Source organism: Trachemys scripta, chromosome 8, assembly GCF_013100865.1.
Source record: "Trachemys scripta elegans isolate TJP31775 chromosome 8, CAS_Tse_1.0, whole genome shotgun sequence".
In the NCBI taxonomy this organism is placed as follows: Eukaryota; Metazoa; Chordata; order Testudines; family Emydidae; genus Trachemys; species Trachemys scripta.
The window spans coordinates 70,815,601-70,839,516 of record NC_048305.1 but is presented as its reverse complement, the minus strand read 5'-3'; the positions used below and the strand labels follow the sequence as shown (position 1 = coordinate 70,839,516).

At 39.8% G+C, this 23,916-nt stretch overlaps 1 protein-coding gene across 3 annotated transcripts in view; it reads left to right on the top strand.

Moving 5' to 3' along the window:
* SLC30A7 (solute carrier family 30 member 7) overlaps positions 1–23,170 on the top strand; it is a 58,596-nt gene extending 35,426 nt beyond the window's left edge. For all 3 annotated transcript variants that reach the window (XM_034779032.1, XM_034779031.1, XM_034779033.1), the window contains exons 9-11: positions 13,370–13,460; positions 14,581–14,730; positions 19,304–23,170. In XM_034779032.1, the coding sequence (XP_034634923.1) occupies positions 13,370–13,460; positions 14,581–14,730; positions 19,304–19,351 (289 nt within the window). In that variant the 3' untranslated portion in view covers positions 19,352–23,170. The remainder of the gene's footprint in view (positions 1–13,369; positions 13,461–14,580; positions 14,731–19,303) is intronic.
* Positions 23,171–23,916: the final 746 nt, after the last annotated feature.

Genomic DNA, 23,916 nt, shown 5'->3' with positions numbered 1-23,916 from the left:
TGCTGGTGAGCAGACATCTGCAGCCTGTATCAGTGGTGCTGGTATTGGACCCAGCCCACATAGGTAACAACACATCATTTGATCCCATGTCGATCTTCTGCTGAGTCCACAGGACTGTTTTTAACTCTATTTTTTGACCTCTGACCAGTTGGTTGGGTTGCCACTATGAACATTTTTTATACAGCCGCAGAAAAGCTGCTGAGCATGGCTGGTGGCTACAACATCCTGTTCTGTTAGTTTCTGGGTCTTTCTAACTGAATTACGCCTGCCCTGCTCTCTACGCATGCATGGAGACAGAGTAACTAGCTAAGATCAGTGTCTCTTCCCCTGCTTCTCTCCCCCTCCGCTAGAGAAACAAAGTCAAATGCTGCAGTGTAAAGTGTATGGGTTACAGGAGCACTGTGAAAACGTTTCTGTTCCAGTTAAGAAGAACTGGATGAGAGTGCTTGTGTTACTGCTGGTTAGTTTAGATCACCTTTGGGTCATTTAAGGGTCACTTCTTCATTGTGAGTTTTAATAGTGTGAGCCAATAACTGCATCTACTTATCTTTACTCCAGTTGGAGTTCTACCTTTACCTATACTTGCTAGTCTCACTGAGTAAATTAGTTTAAAAACAAACACCCAAAAAACCTAATTTAGTGTTTTTTTTTATCATTTAGTATCATTGTATTAAGAGTAAGGCACTTTGTTTTCTGTATTTACTGATATTTCTCCAAAAAAATCCTGGGTTTTTAAAAAGCTGGTATTCAGGTTTTAGTGACTTTCAAACAGACCCCTCCCCCTCAAACTTTGTTTTTTGGGGGGACCTCTTTGTGGAGGAAGAAATGGGACTGAAGCAGAGCAGAAGGCTGCACCCAGTGAGTACTAGCTTCTGGCCCTTCAAAGTGGTAGGGGAACCGGATGGCTCCATCCTGAAGGGCCAGAGTAGGAAGTGCTCTTTCTAGTGGGGATAGGTTCATACTCGTGGGGTGCACCCCTCCTGGCCTTTCAGTGTGGCTCTATCCGCTTTCTTTGAGCAGCAGGGAGTGAGAGGGACAGGGAGCAAGACCCTGGCAGTCGAGACCACCTGACCACTATGTTGTGAATGCCGAGCAGCCCTCTCCTCCACCCACTGCCCTTCTATTTTGGTCTTCACTTATTTTCATCTATTTTATTATTTTATTTTAGAATGAACTGACAAATTCCAAGGAGGGGGAAGGGGGAGAGGGAGAATGCCTTAATTATGAGGCACAACCTATATTTGAGCCCTGAATGGTCTGGCCCCCGTCACTGTGCTCATATGCAAATTACCATTTTAAGACTAAACACTTGAAATGGGATTTGTAAATCAGATGACAATGCAGCAATAACATATTAAACTGATTTGCTACATGAGGTATGATCCTGAAATCCCCTTCATCGTGTAACCCAAACTTAGATTCCCACTGTCCATGATAGTGGGGATAAACTTTTTTTCAGCATTACAAATTTAAAATCTTTTGGATGTGTAAGCACATAAGGTATGTTATGGTGGGCAAAAGGGGCGTTATTTCAATCATGTTAGCTCAGTCAAGCAAGTTAACCTAATACTGTTGAAAAGCCCCTATAAAATGTATGTTTTTGCCACTATATTAACAGAACATGTTGTAGCTTATTGGGGAGCCCTCGATCAAACCTAGCTTGCAACGTGACTTCAGATGTATTAGCATGCATATTTATTGAGGTTTTTCCATCAGCTTTAGCTAATCCAATTGAACAATACACTCTTTTTGCCCCTCAAGACAGAGCCATTGAGACCACAAAACTTGTTGCTTGACCATATAAAACTTTTTATAACTGTTTTGATGCAGTGTTGTAGATTACCACACAATTTATGTTGGATGTTAGATTGGAAGAACAAGAAAATTGGGAAACATGGGAACTCCTTTTTTAAAAAGTGGTTCCCCAAATCATTTTATTTTGAAGCACAGTTGACATCAAATTGCACTGTCATGTTGCTTTGGCTTGATGCCAGTGTAATGCCATGAACATCTGAGCAATATAATGGAGCTTTATTGTGTAACAACCTGACAACTTCCACGTTGTGGCAATATATTGCACTGCACATTTTCATGTGGTTTTAAAGTAATGTATAAAAGTGCTTACTCTAGAAGGGCATTCAAAATAGAGGAATAACAAAGCTTCTAATAACAAGTAGAGTTTAAACTAAAAAGTTTGCACAGGAATACACAGTTTGCAGAGGGTGGAAGTGTCAGAAAAAGGTGTGAATTGTAAAGTGAAGAGTTTGCCTATCTCGTGCACTTTCACTGTTAAAACACTGGTTTTGATTTCCTGTCGTTGTATTAACTGCTTCAAGCGATGTTGAAAAAAGTGATAGCAATGTGGTGCTCTTTAAGAATATATAGTGAGGGGCTTTGAGTAGGGAAATGTCTTTTTATAGTATGCTGCTTTTTAGCAGGGAACTGTTCAAGAATCAAAGTGAAAGCTAAGTCAGATGTGAGAAAGGAATGGTCAAACCTTGTAAAGAACATACAACAACATAAATGATGATCATCACATTTTGATTCTTCATGGCAATCAGTTTTAGTTAATGTTTTTTCTTTTCTTTCATTCTTATGTCTGTAGGGTGAGAGTTAATCGCATCTATACAGTTGAAGTGAAACTGTTTTAGGGATTAGGTTAGAAGTTGCATCTGTTGCTGGAATATTTGGTCTTTGTTTGCTGTTTTGGCTTATGTAAATTGTTTATCTCTTACCCGCCCTACCTCTTAGTGCAGTTATGTTCGCCAAAACCAGAAAGGAGTCTAGATGTACTGTACGATACCCATTCATTCTGAAAATGAGGACAGCCTGTTCCTATGAAGAGAATGGCAGATGTGCTAATCTGTTCAGACAATATAGCAGTGGGTTAATTTAAACAAATTGTAGGCGGAAAAGAAACAGTGTGCTCAAAGACGCTACCCTTTTCAAACAAGATGTTAATCTCCCTGCTACTGGTTGATGCATTTCCTCTGTGTATGAGGAACTGATTTGGATTAAATGTCCACTTCAATTTAGAATTTTCACTTAATGTTAGGGAATCCTGGTAGGGTGACCAGATGTCCCGATATTTAGGCATTTGTCTTGCGTCCCGACCGATGTTTGGTCGGGATGCAATTTGTCCCAATATTTCGCAGCACTCCGCTTTTTTTTTTTCCTCTCATTTATGTAGCTTTTGGAGCAAATCTCTTGTTCCCTTTCTATTAATGACCTACATACCTCTGCTCTGCTCACAGCTTTCCAGAATGGCGCAGTGAAAGATTCAAGAAAATCATGAGCTGCAGTGAAATTAAGCTTGTCTTCATTGCAGAGTTAACTAGCGTTCGATAACTTGAGTGTTGCTCCTAATTTGAGTCATACGCACAAGCTCTTAATTCAAGTGTGGTAGTGCTCACAACTCGAGTTGGTTGGTTATAGTGTGAGGCAGCTGCCAACACAATCACTCTGTGCAGGTAGGATGTTATTTCTGTGTAGTTGCTCTCACTTGAGAGAGGCTAACTCGAGGGGTTAATTTTATTGTAGAAGTAAGTACAGTTGTCTACCTTAAAGACCAAGCCTAAGATTCTTCACCCCCAAAAAGGTGTGTTTTGACAGCAAAATCACTAATAACTAATCACGTTAGTTACCTCACTGTAGAATTAGTTATCTCACTTTAGAATCCTAGTGGAGTTGAAATGCTGGTGATTTTTATCCCATGTAGCTAGGAGAGGTCCCCCACAAGTGTGTGTGTAGGGGGGGAGTAATGTTGACCTCACCTAACTACATAGGGATAAAAACTACCAGTGTCTTGTCTCCATTAGGATTTTTCTGTGAGATAACTAATGCTAGTTTTTGTTTTGCATTTTGTGGGAGTGAAGATATAGCCCAACTTTCAGTGTTGCTCTGAAACATGGAGAAGCAGAGGCTTGGGGGAAGAAGGTGGAAGGAGGGAGACTTCTTTCTCTCTTGCTGTACAACTGTTGGCTGCAAGGATAAAATTGACCACCCTGTAAATTTCATTGTACTACTCTTATTTGTCAACAAAAGTTGCCCACTCTCCATTGATGATTTTTGTTTTGGTGCCTTGCCAACGGGGGGAGTGCATTCTCAGTCAGGAAGTTGTCTACATTCTGCAGTTTTTCTCAATCCTCTGCTTCATAGAAGACCAGTTTTGAGTAAAGATGCTGTAAGTAGCTGATCTGATTTGACATCAGGAACCACTTCTCATTCTTAGGAATTCCTGATCATAATGGGGACCCCATGACACAGCTTTGGGAATGTTCTAAAACTCATTAGAATACTGAAATACAGATTCTCCCTAAACTGTTTTTGTGCACGTATTACCTGATTGCATAGATTCCAGTACACATTTTTTTAAAATAGTTTAACATGGTTTACCTCCTTTCATGTGAGTGGCCAAATTGTTCGAAGCCAATTTCATGGGGGTTGTGGAGATCATATTAAACTTTAATATGAAAAACATAGCTCATTCTGTAAGGTGGACAGATCCATATCCATCTTATTCTTGGGCCACTCTGATCTTTTGCCTATCTCATGAGATTTGCCAAGTTGTCAAACGGTGTTGTCAAAACTGTTGTACTCCCTCTCTCACGTAGTTAATGATTGTATAATATCGAGGTAGGTCTGGGAGCTTAGAGCACACTTATTGTGCTGCCAAGATAGTGGGTTTCCCTCAAAAGAGAGTGAGATGTTTGTGAATCTGAATTGTCTGCTCACTAATTGTCTGCTGGCGGATCCAAGGGACCATGCAGTGGTCTTTGCAGTACATGCTGCTCATGAACTGAGGGTTAATTCTGCTGATCTTACTATTTAATGGAATATAAAGATTTAACTTTTTTCTGCTCCCCCACCCCCGACAGCATCTGTTCACAAGATTAAACAGAAAATGTCTAGATTAAAATGGTCTTGTTTTTAAATGTGTAGCAAGTACCCTAACTATAGTGTTCAAGCTTGAGAACGATTTCAGAATCTTAGTTTGAATACCAGGAAACTTATCTTCTGGTTTTCTTGCATGGGTCCACTTAAATTTAATGGGTTTCAGAAGCCACAAATTATTGTGCAGGTCCTTAACTACCGTACTTTAAATATGGAAATATAAAACCTGGTATTTTGTAGTCTCAGGCAACAAATATTCCAAAATGTTGAAGCAATTTTAATACTAAACAGTGTGGTCAAGCAGCTGTATAGAATTAATCATCAAAAGAAAAATATGACAATAGCATAAAGGAAGAGGTCTCATAGAAACCACTTTTGAAGCTACAGTGATTACAGCAAGATACCATATACTAAATACGATACTGGGAAAGCACATGGACTGCATATTAAGCAGTCAAAGAAATGAGGTATTTAATTGCAGTGACTAAATGGGTACAAACATTTAATTTACCAGAGAAGTTCTTTCCAGTGGATTACACTTTCATTTTTTTCCCCTCCTCCCTCCACCCCACTCTTTTTTTAGTTAAGAACTGAAACTACTTGGTCAAGAAATGGTACAAATGAGCTATCAAGGAAGAGGTAGTAATATAAGAAGTAGTGTTATAAATGTAGATTTCTGAAACCCCATTTAAATTGAAGGTTACATATACAAGAGAGACAGGGTGGGTGAGATCTTTTATTGGACTAGCTTCTGTTGGTGAAAGAGAGGAGCTTTTGAGCTTCACAGAGTTCTTCTTCAGGTTTGGAAAAAGGTAACCAATTTACATATATAACTGAACGGTTATTACAATGGAAAAATTTAATCACATTGTTTAACTATATGATTAAAATCAAGAAAAAAAATTACCAAATTTCTTATTTTATTAAACCCAAGATTATGTTTAGTATGGAGTTTTGAGCAGATGGCCCCAAATGCTGCTTGCCAGACCTGCTTTCACTAACGTTCAGAAAGAAAATTCTGAAGCAAGTATCCTAAACCAGCATATTTGCAGTACTATTTGTTATGGGCCACAGTTGTTAAATTGCATCCATTGTCTTGATAAACATAGGATCTGACACTTGGATTTTATTATTTTTACTGCAGTAGCATATTACTTCTGCTAACTTGAGTTAAAAACTCATTTTTCCTAGTGAAGACCAGGCAAAAGAGCTTGATAGCCCCCAACTACTCAGCCATCAGGATGGCCAGCCAGCAAATGGTATAGCTGTACTGGAACGACCCTGAATTGTGTAAAAAAGATGAGCAGGGGGTTGCATTGATTAAGCTAATTGAGGTTGGCCCATTTAAAAGTACAGGGGAAACCTTCCTCATCTCAGTGCAAACTCCAGCTTGATCTTGTCTATACTTAGGGGTCGGAACTGTGGCAGCTGTTTCCAGCTTTTTCAGTACAAAGCCAAAACCTGCCCCACAAAAGGAATCTAAGCTGAATGGATATTAACGGTGCTGTAAAATAAGTGGAATAAGCACAAGAAGGAAAAACGTATTCCCAAATTTAATTAGCTTAATTGTGGTACCTGGCTATACAAGTAAAACTCATCATCTAGTTATCAACCGTCTTTTTCAAAACTTTAAAAGTAAAAAATTACAGAAATATTTGTGCAGTTGTAAGTTTGTTGATTCTGCAAATGAACAGGGTTAGCTGCTGGAAGGAAATAATTTTGAAATCTGAATTTAGATTTTTAAGACCAGGGTTTATGTGAAGAAAGGGCCAGAGTTGGTCCCTGAAACTCAGCAGGGATTGTTTGCCTCCAGCAGACTGTCACAGGTTTCATTTAAATTGCTGACAGTCTTAATCTAACTTCCTGTTTATGGTGTAAATACAGTGTCTGGTTATGCAGTGTTCTGCATATTTTTGTTTTAATTCTTGCTATCCAAGGCTGTCTACTCTGGAAAACTCACTACTTTTCTAAGAATTGGTGCAGCTGCACCAGCATTGACAATGCCATAAACAGTAATGCAGCCTGAGCTCAGGCGTTTTTTAGAAATGTGTAATGAAAATCTGCAAATAATTAAATCAGTATTTGACAGTGAAGCAGGAAACTAGCTCACTGTTTAATCTAGCGAATCTTTGGTACGTTTGGATTATTGACCAAATCTCATTAGCTGCAAACGGTGTTTTGATCTGGTAAATACAATCTCATACGTTGTTTTCTGTTTGATCCTTTTAACACCTTTCACTTCCTCTGTATCTGAGAGTGTGATGTGCTTCACTGCTTGCTTCTTCTGTGCTCTCTACACGCATTTGGACATTTATGGAATTGTTCTTTTCAGGCAGCAGGTTCAGGCCCTATCTCTCAGTTAGTGCTGCTTTACAGCTCCCTTACACTATCAAGTAGTGTAACGTGGTTGCCTCAACTCTTTCTATTCCCAGACACGGTAACTATGGAAATGACATCTTCTGTTAGTTGCATAGTTTGCAGAGTGTGCTTATGAAGAATGCTTAAGACTACACTGTGGGTTGTTCCCCAGGAGGCTTCCATGCTGTTTGCTTTCCTTCTCAGTCTGTAGCCATCAAGAACTAATAATAGCAAAGCGAAGTTCCAGTGCATGAGCTACCTCACGAGAAAAAAGTCCAAGAATTTCAAGCCCCACCATGACTAATTAAAAAAACTGTGGAAAATATCAAAATATTGGTGATGTTTGGCCAAACTCTACTTTTAACCCTCCTAGTATTATTTATCCTCATTCCTGATGGGTTGGCCCCGGAACTAATTGTACACACAAGCATAAAGTCAACATGTTCCCAATGCTTTCCAGTATCTACAGATGTGAAAGGGAAAAATGTGGTTTCTTACAAGGCTTAGCCTTTCTATAGCTGGATTTTTTTTCTTTGAACAATGGAAAATTATTGGCCCTAAACTCTGGATTCTCTCTCTTTTAGAGGCTGACTAATACTGGTGTCTCACGGAACCACACATACGGTGGTGCTCTCACATGGCTGGTGGAACCCCTTCAGTGTGTCAGCCCTCCTCTAGGGTTACTCCCCCTTACTGGGGTAAGCCATTTGGCTTCACCACGCTCCTGGAACCGCACCTCTAGCCTTCAGTCCACCTGCCTCATTCTGTGAGCTCCCCTCAGTGAGTCCACTCAAATTGGATCTCCAGGGGGAGACTTGCACCCAAAGGAAGCAATGGAACCCTGACCTCTTTAGACTAGAGTGACTCTGAGACAGTGATGTAAAACAGAAGGATTTGTTAAATGTCTGGAATACAGCGTAGGGAGCCCTTAGGTTAGCATGGAGAACAGGAAACAGCCAAGTCCCTCTGGGTTTGACTAGAGCCCAGGGCGCGCTCTCTCAGCTCCCAGTCCTGAAGCATCCCTGCTTTCCAGCAGACCATGGCCCACACGTAGCTACCCCCCCTTTGGCCCTTCCTTAGTCTTTTGTTCCTCTTCCCAGGCTAAACATGGTCACCTGGTCTCCTCCTGACTTGCTCTTTGTTCTCCAGCTGGCTCCACCGTCTGGCTTCCTGCAGAGGGCAAGGGTTGTCAGTTACTTGGTAGCAAATCACCAGGCAATTGTCAGGACCCAGGACCTATCTGGACCTCTGGATTCTTTTGCAAAGAAAACACTTTTTCCCCTTCCCCTAGTTAATCTTGCAGTACATTGGGGAAAGGGAGGCATGCAAAATATGCATACAAAATATTGTGGGGAAAAAACCCACTTTCACAGTTGGCTTTCTGCCAAATCAGAACTTTCATTTACCTGAAATAATAGCTGTCCCTTTCTGCTGCAAAGATGACTTTCACAATGCAACTTTCTGCACTACAGATATGTCTTGAGTCAGGGAACCCAATCTCAACATAAGGTTTGTCTACATGGCACCATGGTCCGGACTAAAGGGTTGTGAACTGTAGAGCATTCTTACATATTGCACTCTTTAAATTCCCTATGTAATCCCTGCTGGATCGAACTAAAAGGTACCTAGCTCACCTTGATGTAGTCCCATTTCCAACAGTATTATGTTAGTGCGAACAGGATAATTTTTAGTTCATGCCAGCAGGATCTATGTGGGGCAGTTAGAGCACAACACAGTAGGGCACACTGACTGCAGTGCAGTGTAGATGAGCTTATATTGTCCCTGGTCTGTTTCAACACTGTTCCATAACTAAGCTATATTCTTAACCTAAGTTCAGTGACCATGCTAAAGGGACATGGAGAGTAAGGCATTAGCTTGATTACAGAACATTTTTAAGCTCCATTGTACACTACAAACTGAAACAACATAGTAACCAGGTTCCTTGACATGGCTGTATAGGTAGTGTGGTTGGGCTTTTAATAAATGCAGTGCTGCTTTGCAGAAAATTCTGTCTAGGTAGGCAGCAGGCAAAGGTGTGAAATGTATTGTTGCCTAAAACTCTCTAGTTACTTGTCTGTTTCAAAGCCTTGTTAGGACAATTTCACAAATACAAGTAATGAAAATGTAAGTCTCCCACAGGGGTGAGATTCTGTCTTTAAACTCTTCTTCCAGTTTCTTTTCTGGGATGTTTTTTTTGCTTTTCAGTAAGGCTTTCCCGTCTCACCGCGTGTGCTGGAAAGATAGTGGGATCATCTTTTTCCCATTCATCCTTTGTAATCTCTTAATTTCTCAGTCACCTACTTGTGTAAGAGTTGAGGTTGGGCAGATGGTTCCGTTTGTGTTAAGTGTTGCTACAGCTAGATTTATTATCTGTCAAGGGGAGGCTTCACACACTATCTCTGAAGGATCTCAAATGTGAAATTGCAGAACTACTAACTGTAGTCTGTAACCTATCATTAAATCAGCTTCTGTATCAAATTACTGGAGGATAGCTAATGTGATGCCAATTTTTTAAAAGGGCTCCAAAGGTGATCCCAGCAATTACAGGCCTGTAAGCCTGACTTCTGTACTGGGCAAACTGGTTGAAACTATACTAAAGAACAATATAGATGAACATAATTTGTTGAGGAAAAGTCAACATGGTTTTAGTAAAGGGAAATCATGCCTCACCAATCTACTAGAATTCTTTGAGGGGGTCAACAAGCATGTGGATCAAGGGGATCCAGTGGATATAGTGTACTTAGATTTTCAGAAAGCCTTTGACAAGGTCCCTCACCAAAGGCTCTTAAGCAAAATAAGCTGCCACAGGATAAGAGGGAAGGTGCTCTCATGGATTGGTAACTGGTTAAAATATAGGAAACAAAGGGTAGGTATAAATGGTCAGTTTTCAGAATGGAGAGAGGTAAATAGTGGTGTCCCCCAGGGGTCTGTTCAACATATTCATAAATGATCTAGAAAAAGGGGCAAACAGTGAGGTCGCAAAATTTGCAGATGATACAAAATTACTAAAGATAGCTAAGACCAAGACAGACTGCAAAGAGCTACAAAAGGATCTCTCAAAATTGAGTGACTGGGCAACAAAATGGCAGATGACATTAAATGTCGGTAAATGCAAAGTAATGAACATTGGAAAGCATAATCCCAACTATACATATAAAATGATGGGGTCTAAATTAGCTGTTACCACTCAAGAAAGAGATCTTGGAGTCATTATGGATAGTTTTCTGAAAACATCCACTCAATGTGCAACGGTAGTCAAAAAAGCAAACAGAATGCTGGGAATAATTAAGAAAGGGATAGATAATAGGACAGAAAATATCATGTTGCCTCTATATAAATCCATGGTATGCCCACATCTTGAATACTGTGTGCAGATGTGGTTGCCCCATCTCAAAAAAGATATATTGGATTTGGGAAAAGGTTTGGAAAAGGGAAACAATTATTGGGGTATGGAACAGCTTCCGTATGAGGAGAGACTAATAAGACTGGGACTTTTCAGCTTGGAAAAGAGATGGCTAAGGGGAGATATGATTGAGGTCTATAAAATCATGACTGGTGTACGGAAAGTAGTTAAGGAAGTGGTGTTTACTACTTCTCATAACACACGAACTAGGGGTCATCAAATGAAATTAATAGGCAGCAGGTTTAAAACAAATAAAAGGAAGTATTTCTTCACACCGTGCACAGTCAACCTGTGGAACTCCTTGCCAGAGGATGTTGTGAAGGCCAAGACCATAACTGGGTTCAAAAAAGAACTAGATACATTCATGGAGGATAGGGCCATCGATGGCTATTAGCCAGGATGGGCAGGAATGGCGTCCTTAGCCTCTGTTTACCAGAAGCTGGGAATGAGTGACAGGGGATGGATCACTTGATGATTGCCTGTTCTGTTCATTCCCTCTGGGGCACCTGGCACTGACCACTGTCGGAAGACGGGGTACTAGGCTAGATGGACCTTTGGTCTGTCCCAGTTGGGCCATTCTTATGTTCTCATAATTACAAACCTTTAGAAATGTCCAATCTCTCAAGTCCTGTCTACGTTGGGTTCCCAGCAGAGTTAAGCAACTGTGGTTTAAAGATGGCTTCTGCTAAATTGCTTTCTAGCAGGATGTTTCCTTCGTCCAGTGTGCACCGTGTTTAAACATTGGTTTGATCCAGCCATACTGATTAGCCAAACCCAACCTTAGAATGGACTAATTTGCACCAAATGACAAGAATTTTCAGACTCTCAAGAGGGTAGATACACCCAGTCCTTCTACAGACACTTCACCTCCACTCCCAATTTCAAATGACACAAGTTAAATACTATTTTATGCTATCAATAGAGTTATATTTTTACCAGGAAGTCCTAAATATTTCCAGCAAAGTTCAGTTTCATATGTTGTTTTGCTGAGCGGTATTGCCTCCTCTCTGGCTGAGGAAGACATTTTTGTTTAAATAGGAAGACAAGCTAATAGGCCTTCTAGCCCTCCGCTATGAAAGAATGTGCAGTCCTGGTCCCTGTGGTTTATCAAAAGCTTTTGGTGTCGGAGCCTTATGTTAAAATACTGACAAGCATGTCACTGTGAAATGTAGAGTTCTCAATAAGCTGATATTCAAGTTGTATTCCTATTCTGAGTAGTACTGTAAAAGGTCACATAGCAAGAAGTAAATTTATGAATTATAATTCAGGTCAACTTCAAATCCATTCTGGGATGCCTGTTCTCACTTGAAAAGTGATGTTTGTGACACACACACAGTATAGGGGTCCATTGTCAGGAACAGCTTATTTCCTGCACTTTTATAGGTCAAACTGTCTGCAAGATGTGACGCATCACTGTTTAAACTTACCACAGACTAACAAATTAGCAATAGCAAAGACCCATGAGATTATCTTGTCCATCTCCTGTGCCAATACAGAATTTTCTCTACAGTGTGTCTCTAGTGCTTCGTTTGGCTTTAAATGAGGCTTCCAAAATTTCTTTTGGCAAATGGTCTAATTGATCTCACTTTTACAAAATCTTTCCTGATTCATTCTAAATTCCCTCTGATTACATTCATCCCATCACTCCTCTGATTTGACACTGGGAAACAATACATTTATTCCAATTATTGTACTGGTGTTGGAATCTGGCTTCCAGTTTCAGACATTGCTGATCCTACTGCCAGAGGGTGTCAGGTGGTTTACAAATGCAGTCTGTTTTAAATGTAAGCTGAAATATATATACATTGTACAAAACTCAAAACACATTTCATCCTGTGAAATTTCATTATACTACACTAAGCCAAAAGGGTGTAGTATAATGATAGTGTAGAATGATAAATTTAAGATAGTGTTCAGGGTACTTTTATTCTTGGTGTATGCAGTAAGGTGACGTATTTTAAGAGCATGTGAACTTATTGCATTGGCTCCTGAGGAATGAATTTGTAAAACTTGTTCAATGTGTAAAAACTCTCTGTCCTACCTGGCACAACGCTCCTTTGCTCCTTGCACAAGAGTAGACAGCCAGGAAGAAACCTCGAATTGCTTCCAAATGTTCACTGCTTGGGCTTGGATGAGGCCCCCACATTTTGTTAACATCAAGAATTTGCTAAGCTGGCTGTTCCTGACAAATCGTTTTGTTCTGGCTGGACTGGTTCATGCTAATTTTGTTTTATGATGTCATCCCCTTACCCCCATCTTAGTTCATAAGAAAAATATGTCTCAAGCCAGAGACCAATGCAAGAATGGTTTAACTTTTCTTGCACATTTTTATGGCTATTATAATTGCTGTTGAAATTGATGTTGGTTCTAAACTATACTTTACCATATGATTTTTCTTCCATATGTTTAGAACATAGTTTCAAGATTCCATCCAAATCCCACAAAATGAAACTGTTACTCTTGCTTGACTGTCTCTATAGAAAATGCCTGAGTGACAAAGATTCATGCTTTGTATTACTGTGATGATGTCAACCCTTTTGACTTTTGTAACATTTTTTTTCACTGTGGCAAATCTGTAATAATGCTTTCTCCTCAGTGTATTGCCTCATATTTCCTGACTGATTTTACTCATTCTATCAGAAAGTGGTAATATTGCTGTTGTATTCTGCATCCTTTGACGATGTGGCTGTAATTAACTGTTTTATTTCTTTCTAGTGTTGTTCCACTTTTAAGAGAGTCCATTGGAATCTTAATGCAGCGAACGCCACCTTCCCTGGAAAGTGCCCTGCCTCAGTGCTATCAAAGGGTGAGCTGTTCCAGTTCAGGACATTTTTGCATAAGACTTAACTATTAAATGAATAAGCAACATACGTTTGGACTTCTAGGGGATGTTTTGGAATGTTTTCCTAACAGTAAATCCACAGAGGATTCCTTAAATCTATCCTAAACATATACAAATGAATGAACACTTATCTGGAAATGGTCAAAAGCATAACAAAAACAATGGATTTGACCATCTGAAGTCCCAAATTCTACATATTCTGTAGTCCCAACCAAAACTTTATATTTTGAAATGATTTGCTGTTTCGCTGTATACACTTTTGGCTTGGAATAGATCTCAAAATCATTTTTTTAATGTATCGTGTCACAAAGGGGTATAAGCCTAATGTGCATATTAGAGAGCAGTATAATAGAAATTTCACAGGAAGGCCAGTTGGATCATTGTCTGTAGAATTTGCTTGTTCTCCAGTTCTGAACTGATGTTCAGCAGCCATTGCTAAAGATCCTTTTTCTATTCAAAGGAATATTTTTCTCTCCCTCTCTGGAGCAGTTACCTTAACCTTTCGTAAGAAGTGTTGAGGCATATTGAAAACATTGGAAGTAAATACAAAAGGAAGGTCATAGTTTGCATTTGGCATTGTGTCCCTGATACCTATACAGTACTGAATGTGTTGCATACATTTCATGTCTCTTATGGAATGCTAGCATGATGCATGTACCAAAGAAATGTCCCTGTTTTTCCCGCAGTGGTTTATGGGGTTGCTGCATAGCACTAAACATCTCACAAAAAGAATTCCTGGTTGAGATGAGAAGTGGGTGCATCTTACACACCCTGAAATAACTGTACATGTGTGGGATGGGAGTGAAGAACACCAGGTTCCAGTGAAGGGAATGTGTAATACAACTGTAGCCTAGTGCAGCAGTTGTGTGGATATGTAATAGAACTGTTCTCAGCCTTTCCACTTAACTCTCTCCTTCTCAGACCTATGAAGACAAAAGTACTAACTAATTTAGATGAAACCTCACTAAATGCTCTTGTGAAGATGAGAGTATTGCCTGACATTTTTATTAGCTATTTGCTAGTGTGTAGTAATGTATTTTTTTTTCAGAAATCATTTTTGAAATGTCTGTCGTCGGTATTTTAGGTTCAGCAGTTGCAAGGAGTTTACAGTTTACATGATCCACACTTCTGGACCCTTTGTAGTGACGTTTACATAGGGACCTTGAAACTATTTGTAGCTCCTGATGCTGACGCCAAGTGGATTCTAAGCCAAACTCACAATATTTTTACTCAGGTATGTCTGCCTGCTTACAGTAGCATGCTTGGATACCATGATGATGTGTGTGATAGAGAAAACATGGATGTAAATATAAAAATAGAGCAACAAAATGTTTATAAAAGTAACAGCTCTGTGTTCTGTCTTTAACACCAAACGTTGTTGTTTAACTTATGATTAACTCCAGCTACCAGAAGCAGGATGGTTAAACTGAAACCTGTTCGATATATGTGGCCCATTCCTCTTCATCAGTCTCTTTACTGCCTCTTAAAGGGAGACATGACATCAGAATGCTGTAGTCTTAGAGGTGCATTGAAGCCTTATGTTGACGTACCAGGGACCAAGAAAACTGATGAGGCTTTCAAGATAAGATGTCTGACCACAGAGACTAACCCAACTTTTGCATCCACTGTGATGCCTCTGTATTGGCATTCACTTCTGTTGCTCTGAGAAGCCACATTTTCTGCATACTTTGTTGCCTTTAGCAACTTCCAGGCAGTGGTGGCCACTAAAATCAACATTTACCAACCATTACCACATGCTGGTTTGAGATCATTGCATTTCCTCTTTTCTTAGACTAAGAAATAACTTCTGTATCTTAAGCTGTATGGTAAAAGTGGTTCCAGCTGAGGTTAGACTACAAAATCAATACAGACCACACGGGCACTTCATTAGAAATTGATATTGTCTGGTTAAAGGAAGAGAAATCAACAACCAAAGCCAGTTTTTCTATCACTAACTGATGCATTAAAAGGAAAGGCAATGAGATTCAGTTGGCTGTCTATAGCTAAGATCTGAAGTCCGTAACAAATGATGCCACAATTTAAAAAAAAAATTAATGGTATCTGCTGCATTTACTCTTAACAAACTACATTTCACCTTGTTATATCCAACCTGTAAGGCACAAGACATCTTACCTTGACCAGGATCTGACACTCAAGTGTTACAAGGTGCTGTATATCATTCAGTTCTCAAAATGGTAAATATCTGGGCAGTTGAAATAATATAGAGCTCCAATGTTTCCCCTTCCCTGATTTCACTCTAATGAACTGAAAGTTCTCCAGACAAAAAGAGATCTTTTGCATGTTGTTTCATGAATAAAAGCTAAGATACTTAACCCTCTCTGTTCTGTAGCTTCCAAAGAATCCAGGCTTGTACCCTGTTTTTGACTCTTGGAAGTGAACAGGTACATAGAGATGTAGTTTCTGGATAGACTTCCCATGTATCACTGTCAGACTAAGAGCCATTCTATGTTTGGTCCGTTGGAAGGATGCCTTCCTTCAGATACCTGTGCCTCACCAATACAGAAAATTCTTAGATTGTAGAATTGTAGATGATGAGTAGCATCAGTTCAGCTCTGAATTGGCCTCTGCCTGTACATATTCCCCAGAGTTAACTCTATTCTAGAATTCATCAAATTTGAGTAGCATTGTTTGAAAAGTTCAGATAGGAACTTACACATACTTCTTTGTCTCCACACTGTTTTACTTAAGAGTGCACAGTGCATCTGCATTAAATGGAGGCTTTAATTCCAAGAGTTGACCCTATGCAAGACTGAGGTGATGCAGACAGGAAGATGGGAATGCTTCCAAGAACTTGCTTTCTCTGTACATCTCTCACAGTGAAGGGCATCTGCGCTCAGATTTTTGATTCACCAATTTGCACTTAAATGCCTAACTAGTCATGGTAGCAGAAAACGCAATCCTGATGTGAAGCTCAGTGCAAAACTCACTTATTTGGCTTTAGCTTTTCTGCAAAAAAAAGTTCTGTGCAGGGAACACACGTGCACTTTTGAAAACAAAGCTGTAAACTAGCCAAGTTACTTCTGTTACAGGGCGTGAAGAAAGTAAGGGATTGTTGTAATGTCTAGTCTTAAATCCTTGCAATGCACTCAGAAGCACCGTGATAGTGGGGAGAGGGAGAGAGCCACATATAAATACCTAGGTAAATAGTAAGGGATGAAACCTTTTATACATGGGCTTCAAACTTAATTTACCTTTCAGTTGTTGCATACTTTTTCTTGCCCTGTTTTCTAACTATTGGAGGTTTAATAAAGTATTGTCAGATTATTACAAAAGTGGTGATATTCAATATGTGACACAACATTACATGATAATGAACTGATGATCCCATAAACCTAGGATTAACTTCAATGAGATCAGCAACAGAGAGAGACAAGATGATGAAGGGAGTTTTATTCGAGCCCAAATATTTGTCAGTGAGGAAAACAGGAATTGCCTGGGTCAGTTAAAAAGGTGTTTGTAGAAATGATCTTTTCAGAATGTGCTCCGGTGGGAAAGTGTTAACTCTGTCCTTATATCTGGTCCTGGCTACCACATTGGCAGCAGCCTCATTTATGGTGCAACAAATTGTTTGTACATCTGGTGATGTTTCCGATTACCAGACTAGACAAAGCTCCTGGGTCCTTGGGAATTCTTTCTATGAGCTACAATAAATCCCAACTAGGACCTCTTCCTTTGAATTCTGTTTCTAATGCATACAGCATATCTAGTCCCTTGGGCCTGACTACACATGAAGCAGATGCACTGCCTGAATAACTTGGTCATCTGTAAATTTTGCTACCTCATTACTCACTCTACTTTCCAGGTCACTTACTTTGTCTTTTTATTATGGGGCCCATGTTGTCTGAATCTGCTCAATAATACTTAATTTTACTATCTGGTTATGTTCAGGTTTTTACCTTCTATTACTTGGTGCTGCAGACACTTTCTGTAGTGCATGTATTTAGGCAACACATTGGTACCTCTATCGGCACTGCATCCATTTTTAGTGAAAAGATGCTTTTGAAGTCTTTGCTGCACTGAACCAACTTAAAGAATCCTGAACCAGGTGAACTTGAGGAGCCAGTAAAAATGAATGCTTATTGATATTAGTTCCTTGCTTTCTAGCTTGTATGTTGGAACATAAAGAGGTTGTGCACTGATTTCAAGACGACCTCCTAGAATCACGCTTATAAATAAATCTGTCCTGTCTGAGAAGTTCCGGCATATATGAATCTAGTTCCGTAAATAACTAGGAGGCCGCAGGCACGTTTTGTACAACAAAACAGCTAATGGGTTGAACAGTTCAGTGTGAAGATGGCTTACATATGTGGGAGGGCCGATCCTTGGGAAGGCTAGCTTGGCTTTGGGGGCAGTCTGTTTGGATGGACAGACTTGTATTTATTTTGTCATCTCAAATCTCTTGAATCTCCAGTGAAAAAGATTATTTTGCTAGCAAGACGTCAGCTATTCCATATGTTCATTCTAGGGGTTGGTATCAAATGGACTTAGGAGAAAGGATACATCTTCCTTCCCTTTTGATATGTGGGAGTAGGTGAAGGAACAGTTGGAGCAAGTATATTTTGAGCAGTAGTGCAGATCATAGTTCTTAAAGTTGTAATTTGGCAGGTTAGGCAAAGTGACCTCGGACGTTCAGTATTCATTATTGCTGAAACAAAGTCCACTGCACTTCAGGGACCCAGACAAGTTATGTTTTCTCGAGTGTGGTTCTGTTCCTAAAGACTCAAGTCAAGTGATTCCAGAATATGGCACATCTGTGACTGAGGGCCTGTCTATGAGTCATACCAGTATAAGCTAAGGTATCCATTTAAACTGCTATAACACTCTGTGTGGACATTCTTATTCCAGAGTAAATATGGCTTTTTCTGGTTTAGTTTATGCCACTTTGGAAGTAGTTGAAGCTAAACAGCAAAAAGCTACTCTTGTCCACACGGTGACTCTAGCAGTTTAACTATACTGGTATAACTTCCTATGTAGACAAGTCCTGAGAGGTAGATGCGGATGTTTTGATTATTTGCATGGAAGCTTAGAATTTTTTGTGTAGATCTTGAGCTCACTAAAAGTTGTCTTCCATTACCGTAGTCATCTAAGCGCCTAGTTGACATTAATCTGATTCTCAGCAATGTGTTTTCAGTCAGACTATTTTTATTATTTTTCTCCTGAAGATGATTCTGCATAATGAACTACGTGCACCACTTTTGCAGCTAGCAGCCTGACTTTAAGGGTTAATAGTCTCTTAAATAATTTACTCATAATTTTATATACAATGATGGCAGAGTTAAGGGCATTCCCTAAATTGAATCTCTTGAGGTTTTTGAGCAGAGGGGTGATTTGCAATTTATGTGCCCATAGAGTAGTACCAAAAGTTATTTTGGTGTTTCACATAAATACACCATTGCCTGTCTTCTCTACAAATCCCTATTATGCTGTAGGACAGTTTCATTGCTCAAACTGTCACATCCTTATGCTTTGCTTCACTTGAACTGGCATCTGCTCTAAGGGTTAAAAACACACTTTAGACTTTTTTAAAATTTATGTCACGTGATCTTTAGATTGTGGTTGAAGAACTTGTGCTTTAAGATAAGCTTTTTTAAAACACTGTAGAAGCCCTACACATCTTTAACTCATGCACTAAGTTTAGTAGAATCATTACTACAGAACAAGCTATCAAATAGATTTGTTTGTTCACCAAATAAAAATGTGTAAGTATAATAGCATTTGGAACTGGGGTACAGTTGTGTGGGTCATGATTGTTCAGTTTTCTAATTCTCCCTCTTTTTTTGTTACAGGCAGGAGTCAGACAGCTTTATGTACAGATTGACTTTGCAGCCATGTAGTGAACATCATAAATTGAGTTCTTTGGACCAAAGTTTTCTGGTACTGTAATGGTATAAAACATTGTACTCTTCAAGACAGAGCCACCGCCACCCCAGTTAACCAAGACCAAATAGACTGCTGCCTTTTGGCTACTTCTAGAGTTCATGTTTAAGGAGTAAAAACTGAAAGGATATGTCCTGGACTTCTGGTCTTGTCTTTTGTGGCCCCCAAACTTTTTTCATTTTTTTTTTTCATTTTTTCATATTTTTTTTTTAACTTACTACAATTGTTCCAACAGGAAACTAAGATTGTGGGACTGCAATTCCTGTCATGTCTTTAATGAAGGGCTTGTCCAAACAAAAATTAGTTCATAGCAAGCTGGGGAGTGAATCTACTCTGCGCTAGCCTGCTGCAGACTAACTGCCCATGCAGGGCCGGCTCCAGCATTTCTGCCGCCCCAAGCAAAAAAAACAAAAACAAAACCGCGATCGGCGGCGGCAGTTCAGCGGCAGGTCTTTTGCTCCTAGAGGGAGTGAGGGACCTGCCGCCCCTCTCCCTTGGCTGCCCCAAGCACCTGCTTGTTAAGCTGGTGCCTGGAGCCGGCCCTGTGCCCATGTGGCCCCTGTCTTTATGTATTAGCGGTTTGTTAGTGCGCTTTGATCTAGTCCTGTTCTAAAGAGGACTAGATCTAAGCATATATCAGCAGGGTCCACGTCGACAGTTAGGCTTTTAGCAAGCTAGCACTGAGTAGATTCACACCCCAGCTTGCCGCAAACTAAATGTTCACATAAACAAGCCTGAAAGCTGCTCATTCCCACAAAACCAGTGTTATCAAAAATTGGAGAGCGGTCTTGTACATAATGTCACAGTGGGTGGCATTCTTCATTATAATCGTATGTTTGTAAAATTGTTTGTACTTTGCAAACTTAATGAACCAAACCATATTGGGTTTTCAAAGTGCCTTTATATCAGAAAAAGTATTTGCCAGCATCAACATGGAACATGAAGGGTTTTTATTACTTTTATGGCTACAGCTTGTTCACAATCTTATTCTTGCTAGTGATGTATGTGACTGTGTACTTGCATAATTGTAGATTTTAGACTCCCTTTTACTGTTGCATCTTATCAAATGAACTGGAGTTAAATTTGTTTAATTTACATTACAAGTTAAAACTATTGTGGGGAAACTTGCTTTCAAAACATCTGTCTATTTGCTATATATATACTGTCCTAAGAGTTGTTTTAACCGAATTAAACATTCAACCCTGGGTCTAAGTCTATGAATGAAAGTTTCTCAATACTGTTATAGTAATTGGAAATTGTATTGCAATAACCATGTTCATAAAGTCACCATGCAAAAGAGAAAGGCAGTTGCAGCATAATGGTAGTAATGGAAGAGCTGTTTTGCTTTTATCTTTCAAATATGGATTTAATCTTTTTTCTGTCGAAGCTTTGCTGTGAAAATTAGTCTACTAGGTTTTAATAGACTATTAAAGAGGTTGGAAGTAGTTACTATGTTTAACTAAACTGGCAGAAGAGGGGAGAGGAGTGCTTCCTGGCAAATGTATCTGCAGTGGAAACGAGGACTACTGGATGTGCTATGTAAGGTCACATTCTCTTAGCTGACATGTTGATTCTGACATGAGCATGATCTCTTATCAATGTCTTGTATGTGTTTACACACACACACACGTTCACAGAGCGCTTTCCAGAAACACCCATAGACCATATCTTTACTGGCATTTATATTAATTTACATTTTGAACTCAAAGTGAATGTTAAATTCCTGAGACAATCCTACAGCACCTGTACTGTAGATGCAATGCTTCCATTAAAACTTACTACAATTATCAGTGCAAAATTACTGTAGTCTCTTATTCTGTTTGAATTCAGAGACTGAACAGTAAAGATCCCACAAATGTATCTTTGATTTCCACATTTGAAGCTGTTGGTTAGTCTGACTAGGACATAGAGCAAGAAAAAGGAAGTCTCCTTTTTATTAATCGGAAATATGAGGGGAAACTTGTGAATTAATAAATTTACACTTAATGTACAGTGTTTAGTGGAGTAAAACAAGACAAGGATGCCTACTTGAAAAATCAAATGTGCTGCTGACTGGTATGAATTCTAAGTATTTTTCTGATGCAAATATCAGTGTCCTTGTAACTGATTAAGTACCCAGTAATGGGTAGTACTGAAATCAAGGAGTGTTGTAGTTCTAATCTGTTCAACTTTAGTCACAGTTGATGAGCATTGAGTATGATAGACACTACAGAAATACCTAAGATTGAATTGCAGGGATGGTTTGTATAGTGCAATGTTTGCTGCAGATGTTACTGCATTATTGCAATTTACCTATTACAGGGATAAGCAGCTTCTTAAACTCAGTTTTATTCCTCCTGTATGACTCACTCTGTATTTTTATATATATAAATGCTGCTCAATTGCTAGTCTGTGCCTTGAGTTGAGCTCACCAGATTGATGCAGATATAAGAGTGCTGAATGAACTAATAATTCTTAATTTGTACAAAGTTGTGACTCAAACCCCAAGGTAAGACCTCTTCCATGGCTTCTGTAATATCATGCACATACATGGACTTTGGGTATTGTCTTTTGTTTGGGAGGTCTTTAACACAGGCAATAATGCAACAATCCGCTAATCTTAAGGATGGTGGTCTCCATCACTTTGAGCCATCATTTTAAAAGGAAGACCCAGCCTCTTTCACCTAAATTGTACAAGCTATGACCTCAAACTGACTTTTTGGGGTGATTGCCTTCCAGACTTACAGCTTTGATTTGTTTCTGGGCTGCTGAGCTAATCTTCCTAATCATCTTAAAATACCTTTAACACTAGCTAGATCATTGGGGTAAGCTGCTTATTGTGAATGTTTTAGCTGAATGTTAGTGGGATGCTCTTTCAGTTGCTGTGACTTGCTAAATGTCTTACTGCAAGCGAGCAATTGCTTGGATGTTAGTTTTTTTTCCTCTTGTGTATTTTAAAAGGACTCAGGATTGTCATATGGCTAATCTTCCTTGCCAAGACCAGTATTTGACAGCATAATCCATTTTCTGCACACTGACCTTTAATGAAAATTGCTCTTTAAACTACTTGTAACAAAGATTAAATTTCTTTCTTGCCTAGGAAGATCTTTGAGACTCTTGGGGGGAAAAAAATCAGGCCTATGGTGTCTTGCTCATGAGAAATGCACATATTTTTACAATCAAGATGAATCTTAATCATGTTTGGGATGGCTTTACATTTTATAGCAAGATGTACATAACTATCCCACATTTGTTTTTGTAAAATGTAATTTAAAGGTGGTGATAGTGTATGGAAACAGTTGTTTGCTGTTGAGCAATAGGATTGTGTTGTCATTTCAAGTACATGACTTTTTGGCTGAGTAGATTAATTTTAAAAGAATGTGCGAGTAAATTGGTCAAAAGACAGTAGATGGCATACCCTGCATTTTAAGTTGGTGTAAATTTACTCCTGTAGCATGAAATGCAAACAGCATTGGTTGGGTAGCTCTCATGCTATTGCTTGGGCAGCATAGAGGCCAACAAATGCATTATGTGCCTTCAGGATGCTCTGTCCTGAGGTAACTCTGGTCCATTATGCGGTAGGATGCGTGTGAGGGACAGGTGTCAGGCTGTCCAGCCATTGTGTTTTAGGTCTTCCGGGAAGTCTTTCACCCTGCTTCCAAACAGCATAGCAACATTTAATTTTACTCACCTACTAATGAACTACTAGGTGAGCTGGAATTATTGAAGACTGTAGATCAGGGGTCGGCAATGTTCAGCACGCGGCTCGCCAGGGTAAGTACCCTGGCGGGCCGGGCCAGTTTTATTTACCTGCTGAGGTGGCAGGTTCGGCCGATCGCGGCTCCCACTGGCCGCGGTTCACCATCCTGGGCCAATGGGGGCGGTGAGAAGCGGCGCGGGCGAGTGATGTGCTGGCTGCAGCTTCTCACCACCCCCATTGGCCCGGGACGGCAAACTGCAGCCAGTGGGGGCCGCGATCGGCCGAACCTGCCGCGTCAGCAGGTAAATAAAACTGGCCCGGCCCACCAGGGTGTTTACCCTGGCGAGCAGCGTGCCGAACGTTGCCGACCCCTGCTGTAGATCATGTGACTAATATAAACCCCTGAACGTTGAACCATCAAGGACTACTTACAACTGTTTTGTTTCAAATTACATTAGGTTCTGCTTCTAATATACTAATGGAGGTGTTAGTAATCTCTTAACTTCATCCTGAATCCCTGCAGAAGATGGTCTATTTTAAGAGTGACTGGGAGGGGGAGACTTGCTAAATTTCATTTTCTAATTGACAAACCTGATAACCATCAAAATCTCATCGAACTCTCTCTGAAGACATAACGACAAGGTGCTACAGTGACTCTCATTACTAGAACTGTGTATAAGATTACTACCTACAATGTTGCTTGGCGTTGAACATGCCATGACGGAAAACAGGCCTTCTATTGGAGTTTACAGTCTGATCCTATAAACAGTTAAACATGAATAAAGTTACATACTGTGTGTGAGTGGGCCTCAAGTGAGGAGCTTAAGTAAATCTAGTATCCTT